Source organism: Psammomys obesus, unplaced genomic scaffold, assembly GCF_907164565.1.
Source record: "Psammomys obesus unplaced genomic scaffold, mPsaObe1.curated_primary_1811, whole genome shotgun sequence".
NCBI classification, from domain to species: domain Eukaryota; kingdom Metazoa; phylum Chordata; class Mammalia; order Rodentia; family Muridae; genus Psammomys; species Psammomys obesus.
Genome location: NW_026596129.1, coordinates 189,415 through 203,842, shown reverse-complemented (window position 1 = coordinate 203,842; position 14,428 = coordinate 189,415). Strand labels below are relative to the sequence as shown.

The 14,428-nt window shown below is 44.5% G+C and overlaps 1 protein-coding gene across 5 annotated transcripts; it reads left to right on the top strand.

Annotated features, from left to right (window-relative positions):
- Positions 1-2,238: 2,238 nt before the first annotated feature.
- Tafazzin (tafazzin, phospholipid-lysophospholipid transacylase) lies at positions 2,239-8,323 on the top strand. 5 transcript variants are annotated; one of them, XM_055591859.1, is made up of 10 exons: positions 2,239-2,635; positions 2,800-2,928; positions 3,183-3,228; positions 3,469-3,554; positions 6,227-6,307; positions 6,386-6,427; positions 6,660-6,722; positions 6,869-6,921; positions 7,314-7,391; positions 7,508-8,323. In XM_055591859.1, the coding sequence occupies exons 1-10, from the start codon at positions 2,527-2,529 to the stop codon at positions 7,607-7,609; spliced, it is 789 nt and encodes a 262-aa protein (XP_055447834.1). In that variant the 5' UTR covers positions 2,239-2,526; the 3' UTR covers positions 7,610-8,323. The 5 variants fall into 5 exon arrangements, with proteins under 5 accessions (XP_055447834.1, XP_055447833.1, XP_055447835.1 ...); XM_055591858.1 differs by having other exon boundaries at positions 6,657-6,722; XM_055591860.1 differs by having other exon boundaries at positions 6,657-6,722; positions 6,869-6,925; positions 7,508-7,588.
- Positions 8,324-14,428: the final 6,105 nt, after the last annotated feature.

The following is a 14,428-nucleotide window of genomic DNA, read 5'->3' as shown; positions in this document are numbered from 1 at the left end:
TTTCTTTCTTTCTTTCTTTCTTTCTTTCTTTCTTTCTTTCTTTCTTTCTTTCTTTCTTTTCTTTTTTGAGACAGGGTTTCTCTGCACTGAGTGCTGGGATTATAGGCATGCACCACCACACCTGACTCCCATCACCTCTCTCTTCCTATATGTAACATGTTATGTGCTTTATTTTTTTTCTTTTTCTTTCTTTTTTCATTTGCTTGTTTCATATATAGGTCTCAGTTTGTAACCAAGGCTGGCCTCGACCTCGCAATCTATTCCCAGGCTGACCTCAACTTTCCTGGGTGTTCCTAGATCCCCCTCTTTGAGCATCTGTCTCAGGTTTATCTTTGTCTTAGGCTCACCTCTGCCTTATATTTTTGAGCTCAGCCCTTTACTGTACTCCCTGTCCATATCACATTTGGAAGCATGAGGCCCTCTGCTTCTATCTACATGCTTTTCTCAATCATTCTGTCCCTTTCTTCTTTCTGTTAGTTTCTTCCTATGTGTCTGTCTTGAAATGTCTTCCTGGTTCTGCCCATCTCATTGCCTCTGTAACAGTATCTTCCTGGCTGGCCTTGATATTTCTCTCTGGCCACCTGCTCTGTCACTCATACTTATTTTGGTCTCCTTGCACTGTGTCTGTTTTAGGATACATGTGAGCATCGTTGCAGCTCTGCACTGGTCAAGCCACATTTGGGGACTGAGACCAATAGAACTCTAGGGAAAAAAGAACCAGAAAGAACGACTGTTCTAGGCCTCAGCTCAATGCACATCCCAACCTTCCAAACTCAGCCTTAGTTCTGGCTCGCCTTTCTCATACCTTGGCAACCAACTCGGCTCCACGACTGCCTCAGCCTTGAACCACATAAAACACTCCACAGAACTGCAATGCCAGGCAGGAAGGGTAAGGATGTGGGGTGGGGTAGGGTGGAGTAGGGGGAGGGGGAGAAGAGGAAGCCCGTTTCTAGAACCACGCAAAGGCACCGGACCCCACAACCAATGGTCCCAAAAAGCAGAGCTGGGCTCTGCTCCTCTGCCCAGGAGCCAGCGCCTGGAAACTGGCCACCTGTCTGCTCATGGGCACTTCTTCTGTAGAATGAACTACAACTTGGGGACCTGCGTGTGACTAGTACCTTTCGCGCTGAGGAGCAGTAGTCCATCATTGGAGCAATTACCTGGACCTAGGAACCAAGGTGAGGAGGTTTTCATTCTCTGGCCACTTCCCTGCAGCAGGGAGCAGAGCAGAGACAGTCATCTCTTCAGGTCCTCAGACCCTGAACCCCAATGTGGTTGTGCATGAATAAATTAGGTTTGCCTGTGGACTACTCAGAAAACCCAAAGAAAGCAAAGGACCTTCCACACAGGATAGGCAGAGTGATTAGAGACTGAGTCACTGGATGACTATGGAGTGGCAGCTTAGAAAAATGTCTCATGGCAGAAATTTGTTAGTTTTGGTACTACATAAATGCTAAGCAAGTGTTCAATCGCGAAGATAGCCACTCCCACCCCCACCACTAGTTTACTAGGGGAAATACTACAATACAATCAATAAAATTGGGTTAAAAAATAGCAGGAGATATATGCCTTTAATCTTAGCACTTGAAGGCAGAAGTGGGTCTGTATCGTTGTGAGTTTTGGGCCAGCCAGCCAGGAGAGTAAGGCTCTCTCTGTCTTAAAAACAAACAAACAAACAAAGAAACAAACAAACAAACCTCTTGCGATGCACACATGATACTATCTATCACTTGGGAAACAGAGGCAGGGGAATCGCTGTGACTTCAAGGCCAGTACAGGTTACATTGTGAGTTTAAGGCTAGTGTGGGTTACAGGAGACTATTCTACTTTAAATGGAGAGGATAAATAAAACAGAATCTCTGAGGCATTCTGGTGGAAAACATAAGCCCCAGGCTCAGTAAGAGACCTTGCTTTAACAGTAAGGCGCTGAATGATAGACGCGGACAACCCTTTTTGGGCCTCCGCGTGCTCCTTCAGAATCATGCATAACTGGATACATATGGGGTGGGAGAGACAGAGAGAATAAGCAAAAGGGTTCCTCAAGTCTAGGACTCGGCGTGCCTTCAGGTAATGGTGCAGCATAGTTAATGTCACCTATAGATACTGGAAACCGAAGAGAGGAGCTGCTTTGGCGGTCTGGAGCCAAAACCTTGACGGGAGAGGGGCGGGACGAGGCCGGCATAGCCCTGCCCCCGGTAGCCGTCAAGCGACCTAGGCGTGTTTTGCGACAACAGGCAAGGCGCTTTCCTCAGCTCGCTTTCCGGCGGATTCGCGGACTCTGAGGCCGCCAAGTTAGCTCTGTAGTGTGTGAAGCTCCCTACAACAACCCCGGTTCCTAACCCTAGCTGCAGCTCTTATCTGTTCAGAGAGCAGTACTAGGGAGGCTCCAAACTGACCTACAAGGTGACCTTAGTCTAGTCCTCTGCTCTTCTGTCGGAGATCCCTCTCTTCTGAGCGGTGGAGGACACCGGCTGGCCTGGGGCAGGAGAGCTCCGGGCTCCGGGGGCGGGTCCGGAGCCGGAGGAGATGCCCCTCCACGTGAAGTGGCCGTTCCCCGCAGTGCCCCGGCTCACCTGGACCCTAACCAGCAGTGTCGTCATGGGCCTGGTGGGCACCTACAGCTGTTTCTGGACCAGTGAGTGGCCAAAGGCCAAGGCAGAGTCTGTTCACAGACCCCCAGCCTGGCTAGGGTTAGATTTTGGTTTGGGTACTGGGGGTACGGTGGGGGCTCTTCTGGCAGAGGAGGAAGCCTCGGGCAGGTGAGGTGAGCAAGAGCTTGAGACTGATTTCTCTTCCCAGAGTACATGAACCACCTCACCGTGCACAACAAGGAAGTGCTATATGATCTTATTGAGAACCGAGACCCTGACACTCCCCTCATCACCGTCTCCAACCATCAGTCCTGCATGGATGACCCTCATCTCTGGGGTACTGTGCCAGTACGCCTAGTTCAGGGAGACAAAACCAGAGCAGGCACCAGCCAAAGACAGAATAAATTCACTTCTCACAAGGCTCTTTGGGAAAATCTGGCATTGCTTATTGGCTATTTACTGCCTAGCTGCTGGAAGTTTTGTGTGTTCCCCTTAGGATTGCGTCAGGGAATGTGATTTGGGCAGGATATCCGAAATTTAGAAGTAGTATAAAAGTAGCCATGTCACATCAAGAACTTTCCTTTTTCATAGGGATCCTGAAACTCCGCCACATCTGGAACCTGAAGTTGATGCGCTGGTGAGGAGGAATGGGCCCCTTGAAGTGGCCATACATTTCTGCCTAGATTTTCCTTTATCCTCTGTTCAGGAGGTGGCATCCCGAATTCTAGGAAGGGCATGGGTAGAGCCCCAAAGGCCTTTTTTCTTGAGTTTAATTCTGCATGACAACTATGGCAGGCATTGTACTGGGTGGGGAGAGCTGGGGACAAGCAATAGGAAGTCTTGAAGACAGAGATGACTGGATCTGTTGCTGCTCTAGGACCCCAGCAGCTGCAGACATCTGCTTCACCAAGGAGCTGCACTCCCATTTCTTCAGCTTGGGCAAATGTGTGCCTGTGTGTCGAGGTGAGCTGTTACTCTGGGAGGCATATCCAGGCCTCCCTTGGGGGCAAGGAAGCTGTTGGCCAGTGTCTCTGTCTTAAAAGGACTCAAGGGAGCCATAGCATAGCAGTATAGGTGGCAGAGGGTAGAACATGCTTATAATCCCATCCCATCAGTCAGTAAACAGGGACATGTGGATTGCTGTGAGTTTGAGGCCAGCCTGGTCAAAACAGCAAGTTCCAGACTGACCAGAACTGCAAGACTACGTACGTGGTGACACCCTAATTCCGAGTGCTGGGATTAAGCCCGGCATGACACCCTAGTTTCAAAAAAAAAAAAAAAAAAAAAAAAGAAGAAGAAGAAGCTTGTCATGCTGTTACACACTTTTAACCCCACTCAGGTGGCAGAGGAAAATGAATCTGAGTTTGAGGCTAGCCTGGTCTACAGAACTAGTTCCAAGACAGCCAAGACTACAAAGAGAAACCCTGTCTCAAGAACAAAAAGCTAGGTATGGTAGCTTATACCTGTAGTACCAGTATTTGGCAATATTTGGGAGGCTGAAGTAGGTGATTTATCATGAGTTTGAAGCCAGCTTGGACTAGAAACTGAGACCCTGTCTCAAAAAAAAAAAAAAAAAAAAAGCTAAACCTATTGCGTGCCAACATACACAGAGAAATTGAGGAATTGAGGGCTGGAGGTGTGTTCAGTGGTACAGTTTGTGCTTAGGTAACACAGAGCCCTGAGTTCCGGCCCCAGCCTTGTAAAAATATAAAGCAAAAACTAGAAAATGTAACATTATTTTCAAAGATAGCACAGATCTAATTACATGTGATTGAAACAGAGTTTGCTCTACTTTGTTTCTGTATTTAAACTAAACAAACCATCTTTTTCCTAAGCCTAAGATTTTGTAGGTTGACCTTTAAGCATTGAAGTGATTTTTACATAAATGGAAATAACATTTGAGAAAGCTTAAAAAGTGTGAGCTGCTGTTCAAAAGGCATACTATTCTTTTTACTTTCCCATTTTAAGCTCAGAGGGTATATTTGAGTAGTAGGTTTTGCTAGAGGAATAAACACCTGTGGTGACCACCCTTTTGTGTACTGCCACCCCAAGTAGGGAAGCTGTGCCTCTTTGTGTTCCCTGAGTAGCAGGTCCCTGTTGAGGTTGGGCTGAGACTTCTGAACCACTAACCACTCCTTCCAAACAACAGGCTTACAGAGAACAGTTGCAAGGCAGTTCTTAGTGCACTGACCTGAGAGAGCCCCAGTGTTTCTCTCTCTCCTGTGAGATGCCCTCCACTTTATATGCTTAGGTTATTTATTGGTTCCTTCAGCCTCCCTTCATTTTTGAAGTTCTGTCAACCCTTTGGTTACTTTCCCACTGCTATAGAGATTCTTATTATGTCCAGGTCACTCCTGGTTGCTAGCTCACAAGAGGTGTTAGGTCTCCACATCTATATGTGGCTGATAGCTGAGCGTTTGTGTTGCCTTTCCTCACTCCAGTGTGATCATCTTAGAATGTCTCCAAGATTTTACTAGCCTGAGAGCAGCTGAACTCCTGTTTTCAGGTTTTTTCCAATCTGTTTGTTTGTTTGTTTGTTTGTTTTGAGACATAGTCTCATTAACCCAGGCTGGTCATAAAATTCCAATCAGTCCTCTCAAATTTCCTAGTCCCTTCTGTGTTTTCTGCTTATTGAAGTGTTCTCCCTTGGCCCAGAAACCTCAGGGCAGGTCAAAGCAGTGGCATCCAAAGAGTAAGAGAGGCTCTCGAGCTGATCTGGAGTCAGCAAATGGGTGTGTGTTGGGAGAGCAGGTTCCAGCAGGGCAAGCCATAAGAGAAGAGGGAGATGGAGGAGCTGCCATGGTTATCATTTCAGTAAGAGATACTGTCTATCCAGGTGTCTTGATGTATGCCCATTATCCAGCACCAGCAAATTTGAGGCAGAAGAATTGCCCTAAGTTTGAGGCCAGCCTGAGTCACAGTACTAACCCTAATTATCAAAAAGAAAAGAGCTATTTGCATTTGACAGGTACTAAGAGGCTGAGAGGATATTGTGGATTTTTTTTTTTTTAATAAATTTTACTTGTATTTTCTCTGTATGAGTGTTTTGCCTGCATGTATGTACACCATATTCATGCAGTGTCTGGTGAAACCAGAAGAGGGAGTTGGAGTCCCTGGGACTAGAGTTGCCTACACTGCTGAGCCATGTGGGTGCTGGGAATTGAACCTGGATCCTCCAGAAGAGCATCCAGTGCTCTTAACCACTGAACCATCTTTCCATCCAGAGGATATTGTTTTGTTTTGATACAGGATGTTACTGTGTTGCCCATCTTGACGTCAAACTCACGGCAGTGCTCTGGATTCAGCTTCCCAAGTGCTGAGATATTAGGCATGAGCCACCATGCCCATCTTGAGAGGAGGATAATGGTCAAACTGAAAATGTGAAGGGTCAGAGTACCAGAGAGGAGGATGTAGTCAAGCCAAAACTGTGAAGGGCCAGGGTAGCAGGGAGGAACAGGCTCTAGACCTAGTTGGGGGTGTCTATGGATGGTGCTATGGGGGTTGAACTGTTGCCTCCATCCTAATGAGAATTGACCAGGAGTAGGCCCTGAATCTACTTCACTACGGTTTGGAAAGCTTGATGTGATGTCTTCCCCCTAGAGAATGGACTAAAGAGAACAGAACTTTTTCCTCAGGAGATGGTGTTTATCAGAAAGGAATGGACTTCATTTTGGAGAAGCTCAACCATGGGGACTGGGTACACATCTTCCCAGAAGGTCAGTTGGGTGCTTGGTCAGGGTCCTCAAGCATGCATGGTTCCAGGCCCAAGCCTTCTATTTGTCTTCTCTCCGTAGGGAAAGTAAACATGAGTTCCGAATTTCTGCGCTTTAAGTGGGGTAAGTGTTACTGGCCAAGCTCACACAGCCAAGTCACCCATCCAGTGATTGCCCTTTGAGTCCTCGGCTTCATTTCCCTCTCTGTTGGGTGTGTCAGGAGTAGTGGGAAGTGGACAGGTGGTGAGTCAAGGACTAGTCTTTAATTGGGAGACTGTAGAGGTGACATTGGCCAAAGATTGGCAGGGAAGCTTGGCCCAGCTTGTGCCAATCCTTCTTCTTTTCTCCTAAGTAGGAATTGGACGGCTGATTGCTGAGTGTCGTCTAAACCCCATTATCCTGCCACTATGGCATGTTGGTGAGTCAGGTGTGAAGGGTAGAGAGGGGACTTTCTTAGATGTTGTTAATGGGGATTGCTGATTGTTGTGGCTGAGAGAAGTGCCTGGGGCTCTCTCTGGGTTCCTGCTTCCCCCAATGGCTGGCTTTCTATCCACTGTGGTACAGGAATGAATGATGTCCTCCCTAACAGCCCACCTTACTTGCCTCGATTTGGACAGGTGGGTAAGCATTGCTGACTTGTCTACCTATTTGCCTGCTATCTGCCTTGTGTCTTTTAGCCCATACTATAAAGAATTGATTGAGGATTTGCTGAGCATGAGCATGTAGTAGAGGAGCTAAGTGGGCTTTTCTGGAAGCAAGGCCTTTAGAATAAGAATTAAAAATCAGGTGTGTGGGGGGGAGCTTGTGGTAGAGGACAGGTGGGGCAGGACAAATCATTGATGGGATGGGTCCCAGGACTAGGCTGGCCCTTGGATACCACTAAGCCCAGCTGCCTGTTTTAAAGGAGAAGCACCAAGCCCATTGAAGACAGGGCATAGCTCTGACTATCCACTTTGTTTGCACTGGAACTTAGGTTCCTTGTCATCTTTGATTGTCTGCCTCCTTACAGAAAATCACCGTGTTGATCGGGAAACCCTTCAGTGCACTCCCTGTGCTTGAACGGCTCCAGGCAGAGAACAAGTCGGCTGTGAGTTTCCTCCCAGGGTCCCCTAGCTATCCTTGGCCTTCCCAGCCCCTCAGACTCCCAGGGTACCTCAGCTATGGACCTTGAGGAATGCAGGCCAGCACCATCCTTTCTCTCAGGTGGAGATGAGAAAAGCCCTCACAGACTTCATTCAAGAGGAATTCCAGGGGCTGAAGATGCAGGCAGAACATCTCCACAACCACCTCCAGCCCGGAAGATAGGCTTTGCCTGCCCAGTCTGTGCCATGCAGTCCTTAGTCACGGGAGCACTAGGCCCTTCAGGGTTTGGGAAGTGGTGGTAGAGGCCCCTGCCCAAGCCTGCTTGGCTCTGTACTGCCTTTGAGATTCTTCCTTGAATAGAACTGATGCTGGGAAATGGACTGATGCCTTTAACTCAGATAGATTGGCTCATAATCCCTGCTGGATACCCTTTCTTATCCTTGAGCATCTGACTCCTCTGTGTCTCTTAGGCTAAAAGAAGAACCTTGGCTGAGAAGGGAGGAACACTTAGGCAGTGGCCTCCTTCTTACCTCTCTCAGGGGGTAGCGTTGGGAAGGAGCAAAGCAGGCAGTTGAGTAACTAGTTTGGTAGGAGAATAGGTGTCCTCGCCATAGGTGAAGAAAGAAGACTCAAATGGCCCCTTGGATGTGTTACCACTTGCCTACCTTTGTCCAGGAGCTGCTCATTCTTCTACCTGAGCTTCTGCTACAAGGATTGTCCTAGACAAGAAGAGAAGGTCTTGGCCAAGATTCAATCACAGCTAAACTTAACTAGATGTTTCTGCTAGATGGCAGAAAAAGGGCCTCTGAGATCTAACCATGGAATTTCAATGTCAGGGCCTACCCACTTCTCTAATCTTTTTTGCCTTGATATCCCCTGTATCCTGGGATCTGAGTTTTAATGTTTTTAGAGTAATAAAACATTTGTGTTGTGTCACCATACCTCTTTCTTCTGCGTAGGAATGCAGATAGGAAATACCTTGCTGGACAAGAAAACAGGATCCTTGAGCCTGGATACAGTGAAATAATTTAAGTAGATGGACATTGGGATCTTTTCTTCTTCTTTTTTTTTTTTTTTTTAATGTTTACAGTGTTCTGGCTCATGTACACCTGCTCACTGGAGGGCACCAGATCTCATTATAGATGCTTGTGAGCCATCATGTAGTTGCTGGGATTTTAACTCTGGACCTTTGGAAGAACAGCCAGTGCTCTTAACCTCTGAGCCATCTCTCTACCCCTAAAGATTTATTTATTATTATTTATACAGCATTCTGATGAATGCACCAGAAGAGGGCACCAGATCTCACTATAGATGGCTGTGAGACATCATGAGGTTGCTGGGAATTGAACTCAGTACCTTGGAAAGAACAGACAGTGCTCTTAACCTCTGAGCCATCTCTCCAGCCCTGGACATTGGGATCTTACTGTGCACTGGTCACTCAAGTCTTTCATTATCACCTGTAAGCCAAATGACAGTGTGGCAGGATTCATAAAGGTGGCAAAACAAGATTAATAAACTAGCTTCAGATCCGGGTGCAGTGGTGCACATCTGTAATCCCAGCACTCTGGGAGGCAGAGGCAGGTGGATCTCTGTGAGTTTGAGGTCAGCCTGGTCTACAAAGCGAGTCCAGGACAGCCAAGGCTACACTGAGAAACCCTGTCTTGAAAAACCAAAAATAAATTGATAAATAAACAAATTAGCTTTAAAACCTCAAGTGACATCAGACATGATGGTACACACCTGGGTGGCTGATGTAGGAACATTGCCTGTGTTCAAGGTTGGCCTGGGATATTGAGAGACTGAAAAGGAAAAAAGAAAAAAAAGAAAATCAAGCATGGGAGGTAGAGGCAGGAAGATGGCTATGAATTCAAGACCAGCCTAGTCTAGTAAGTTCCAGGCTAGCTAAAGCTACATAATGAGACCCTGTCTTAAGAGGAAAATTAGGTGTACATAGTGATGCACTCCTTTAATCTCAGCAATTGGGTTGGGTCTTTGCATTTGAGACCATCTTGGTCTACATAGTAAGTTCTAGGTCAGCCAGGACTGCACAGTAAGACCCTGTCTTGGGGAAAAAAGAAGGAAAGCAAGAGAAGACAATTAAAATTTGTTTGTTTTTTTTTTTTTTTTTTTTTTTTTTTTTTGAGACAGGGTTTCTCTGTAGCATTGATTGCCCTGTATTCACTTTGTAAACCAGGCTAACCTTGATCCGCCTGCCTCAGCCTCCCAGTGTGCTGAGATTACAGGTGCCCCCATACCCAGCTTCTTTTCAGAAGAGAAAAAATCACTTTGTGGGGATAAAATACATGTGAAAGCCAACCATATAACTAAAGTCCAAGAGTAGCAACCCCTTTCCATATATATCCATTTTATATCCATTGGAGAAATACCAGCTATGTTTCTTTAGGAGGTTTAATCTTGTATCCTATAATACAATTCCATTTGTTCATACACACACACCCTCACTGGCATGGGGTACAGTGGTGTAAGCCTATGATCGCAGTAGTTATGAAGTTCAAGGTCATCAGTTGGAATAATGTTCTTATGGAATGTATACAATTTACCCTTGTTCATTCAAATGCTCATTTCTCTACCCCACTATCTGGTTTCAATCCGGACTTGTGATGTTTATTCTAAGCATTACCTGTCTCAAATTTGTGTAAACATGCCACTCTGTTCTCTGAATTGTCAATAAAACAACCAGCCACAATGCTGAGCAATAGAGGGAATAAGGTGGGACATCCTGGTCCAGAGGTAAGGAGAAATAAGAGAGTGGGGGAGTCAGAGAGCAGAGTAAGAAGGAGAGGACTTGGAACCATGGAGAGAGATGAACTGGACCTAAGATGTAACTAAAAGCATGTATAATGTGGAAAATCTGAATGGGAGGAAACTGCGGGCTTGGAGGTTTAGGATGAAGTAATTGTTATCCAGCCTTGTGCTCTAGGTTAATTAAGTAAATCCTAGTCTCTGTGTGGTGATATGGGTATACAGCTGTTTTAGGATTAGCCACTGTTTGACTAAAAGATAAACCAATAATGAATATTAATAACTGACAACAGTCATCTTTGGCTACATAGTGAGTTGAAGGCCATCCTGTGCTCTATGAGCCCTTTTGTCAAAAAAGAAAAAGGGCCAGAAAGATACCTGAGCAAGTAAAGGTACTCACTACCAGGACTGTCAACCTAAGTTAGATCCCCAGAACCCACATCGTAGGAGAGAAGGACCTGATGAAAGTTGTTTCTGATATGTCCTCTACATACATGCCATGACACATGCCCATATTGTACATACATACAATGAGGGTGTGGAGCTGGAGAAATGGTTTAGCAGTTAAGGGTACTTGTTGAAACTGGTGTAGTGACAAGCACCTTTATTCCCAGCACTCAGAAGGCAGAGGCAGGTGGATCTGTGAGTTTGAAGCCCTGTCTTGAAAAACCCAAAAAAGCTGGGCATGGTGGTGCACGCCGGTGATCCCAGCACTCGGGGAGACAGAGGCAGGCAGATCTCTGAGTTTGAGGCCAGCTGGTCTATAAAGCAAGTCCAGGACAGCCAAGGTTACACAGAGAAACCTTGTCTCAAAAAAATAAATAAATAAAAAGGGGTGCTTGTTGCTTTTGCAGAGAACCTGAGTTCTATTCCTAGCATCAATGTCAAAAGACTGAACCACGTATAACTCCAGCTCCAGGGGATCCAATATCCTTTCTGACTTCCGTGGACAGCTACACACAGACATATACATAAATAAAAAAGATGAATCTAAAAAATAACTTGAGGGCTGGAGAGATGGCTCAGCAGTTAAGAGCACTGGCTTTTCTTCTAAAGATCCTGAATTCAATTCCCAGCAATTGCATGGTGGTTCACAACCATCTATAGTGAGATCTGGCGCCCTCTTCTGGCATGCAGGCTTACATGCAGGTAGAGCACACTGTATAATAAATTAATTAAAAAAAAAGAAAACAAACAAACAAAAAAGCCCTAAAAAATAACTAGAAATACTGTCTCCAGTATGCTAGGCAAGCAGTCTAGCACTGAGCTATACCACATCCTTCAAATATAGACCATTTTTCAGTATAGTCTTGTATTCACAAAAAGTCAGTATATTGAGCTCCTACATACCCCATATACTCTGCACATAGTGTCTCCCCTACGCCAAAATTCTCTTTTAGAGAAGCCCATCTATCACAGTGATGAACTCACATTGACATATCTCCTAACATATGAGAGGTTGCAGAGTCCATACTTAAATAAGTACAGTCTTGACAAATGCCCATTTAAACAGGATCAGAAAATTTCAGAGTCCCCCCTTTCTGAGGACTAGGGGAGGGGGAGGCAGAGAAGAGGGAGGGAGGGCAGGACCTGGATGAGATGACAGAGGGAGCTACAACCAGAAAAAGTGAATAAATTAAAAAAAAATAGAAGAATTCAAAGTCATTCTCCACTGTATGGCCAGTTTCAGACCAATCAGGCCTACTTAGCATTATCTTATCTCAAAATAACAATGGCAACAAAGACTATAGCTGGTATAGTGTGTGCCTAACATGTGAGAGGTCCCAGGTTTGATCCCTAGCATGACAAAAAGACCTTAAAAGGAAAGGAGGGGATGTAGGAACAGCCAGTTTAGAATACTGGCTGTTCTTCCAGAGGACCCAGGTTTGAGTCTCTTTAGCTACCTCACAACCATCTGAAACTCCAGTTACAAAAAATCCAATGTTCTCTTCTGGCCTACACTGGTACCTACCAGGCACACATGTGGTGCATGTACATACATGCAGAAAAATACATATGCAGAAATGTAAAAAAAAAAAAAATCTTAGAAAAGTCCAGTGATGTGGTTCAATAGTAGAGTACTTACTATGTGTAAGGCCTTGAGTGCCTGGGTTTAAAATCCAGCCCTACCTAAAAACAAAACAAAAAAAGCAAGAAATAAAAGGAAAGCAGTTGAATAAAGAGAGAGGACTTCCCCCAACTCGGAAACGTATGTCTATCTGTCCTTGTGTATATGCTGGTGCATGTGTGTCTGAACTCATTATGTAGCCAAGGATGACCTGGAATTCCTGATCCTCCTGCCATACCTCCCAAATGTTGATATTACATGGCTGTGCCACCATGCTGGAAACTTTCATAACTATTTATTTATTTATTTCCTTATTTATTTATTTATTTATTTATTTATGCATTTAAAAATTTATATTGGTTTTTCAAGACAGAGTATCTTTGTGTAGCCCTGACTATTCTGCTTCTGTGGTCTTGTGTGTGTGTGTGGTTGTTTGGTTGTTTTTGTTTTGTTTTGTTTTGTTTTTTTGAGACAGGGTTTCTTTGTGTAACCTTGACTGTCCTGGACTCAATTTGTAGACCAGGCTGGGCTCTGCCTGCCTCAGCCTCCCTGGGATTAAAGGCATGCACCACTGTGGCCAGCTCCCAACAAACACTCTTCTCCATATATATATTTTACTATGAGATAGATATACCACAACTAAAGAGCATAAAACAAAAAAGTTCTTTTCTGATAATTTTGTAGGCTACATGTCACAAATCAAGGTGTTAGGGGAGCTGAGTTTGCTCTGAAGGCTCTAGGATAGAATTGGTTCCTGCTTCTCTCTTCTCTCTTGGTGCTGTCAGAAATCCTTGTGTGTATCTTTGAGGTATAGCTGCATCACTGCAGTTTGTTTCTTCATCTGGATTTCTTCCCTGTCTGCATCTATGTTTTCCTCTTTTGTCTAGCATGGTAGCATGTAGCATTTAGAGGAGTTGGAAACAGGAGGACCAGGAATTTCAAGTCATTATTGCCTTGTAAGTCTGAGGCCACCCTGGGCCATGTGAGCCTGTCATAAACAAAAAGTAAGTAAATGAATTTCTCTCTTTATAATGACCACTCATTAGATTGTGGCTCATCCTTCCATATTGTGAATTTAGCAGTCAGTATGACTTTATTATAAACTGATTACATATACAAAGATCCTATTTCCAAATTAAGGTGCAGGTACAAATTTTTGGGAGGATATGAATTTTGGACAAACTCTATTTAAACAATACATAGACCACTGTTAAAAAAATCCTACATGAGTTGTCTTACCACAATTTTTTAAAGTCTTTACTTTTATTTCATGTGCATTGGTGTTTTACCTACATGTATGTCTGCGTGAGGATGTCAGATCCTCTGGAACTGGAGTTAAAGACAGTTGGGAGCTACCATGCGGGTGCTGGGAATTGAACCTGGGTTCCTCAGGAAGAGCAGCCAGGCTCTTAACCCCAGGTGTAGCTCAGTTGTATAACATAGGAGGCTCTAGGTCCAATTCCTAGGACCAACAAAAACAAAGCAAAAAGATAAACATTTGTACATACCACTGCCTAGATTCTGCTTTAGAAATTTTATTATATTTCTCTTATCACACACCTATAGCTTGACATCTGTGGATTGACATCAATTCACTTCCTCCTAGATCAGTGGTTTTCAATGCTGTGCTCCTTTAATGTAGTTCGTTATGCTGTGGTGACTCCAACCATAAAATTGTTTTCATTGCTGCCTCATAACTGTAATTTTGCTACTTTTATGAACTGTAATGTAATATCTGATATACAGGATATCTGATATGCAACTCCTGTGAAAGGGTCCCAATTCCCAGCTTGAGAACCATTGACATAAAATTAATCAGCATATGTTTGAAGAATTCAAGATTTGGTCATACTTTTTCTTTCTTTTTTTTCAGTGCTATGGGAATGAACTTATTTGTAAAGTAATTAACAGCTAATAAATAAAAATGGCATAGAAGTGTAGGCAGGTTTGGTGGCTCATTGCTGTAATCCTAGCATTTGAAAGGTTGAGATTTACATACTGAGTTTCCTTCATACCACAATCCTGTTCAAAACAAAACAAAAAACAAACAGAAAAAAAACAAACAAACAGAAAAGTCTCTTAGTTCTGTTGTGCCTGCGACTTTCCATTTTCTGACTCTAGCTGTCAGTCCTTCTTCTAAGGCAAATCAAAGGAAAGAATTCTCCCACAGGGAGTCTCCCCTAACTTACAGTGAGATAGCCCTTGCTGGA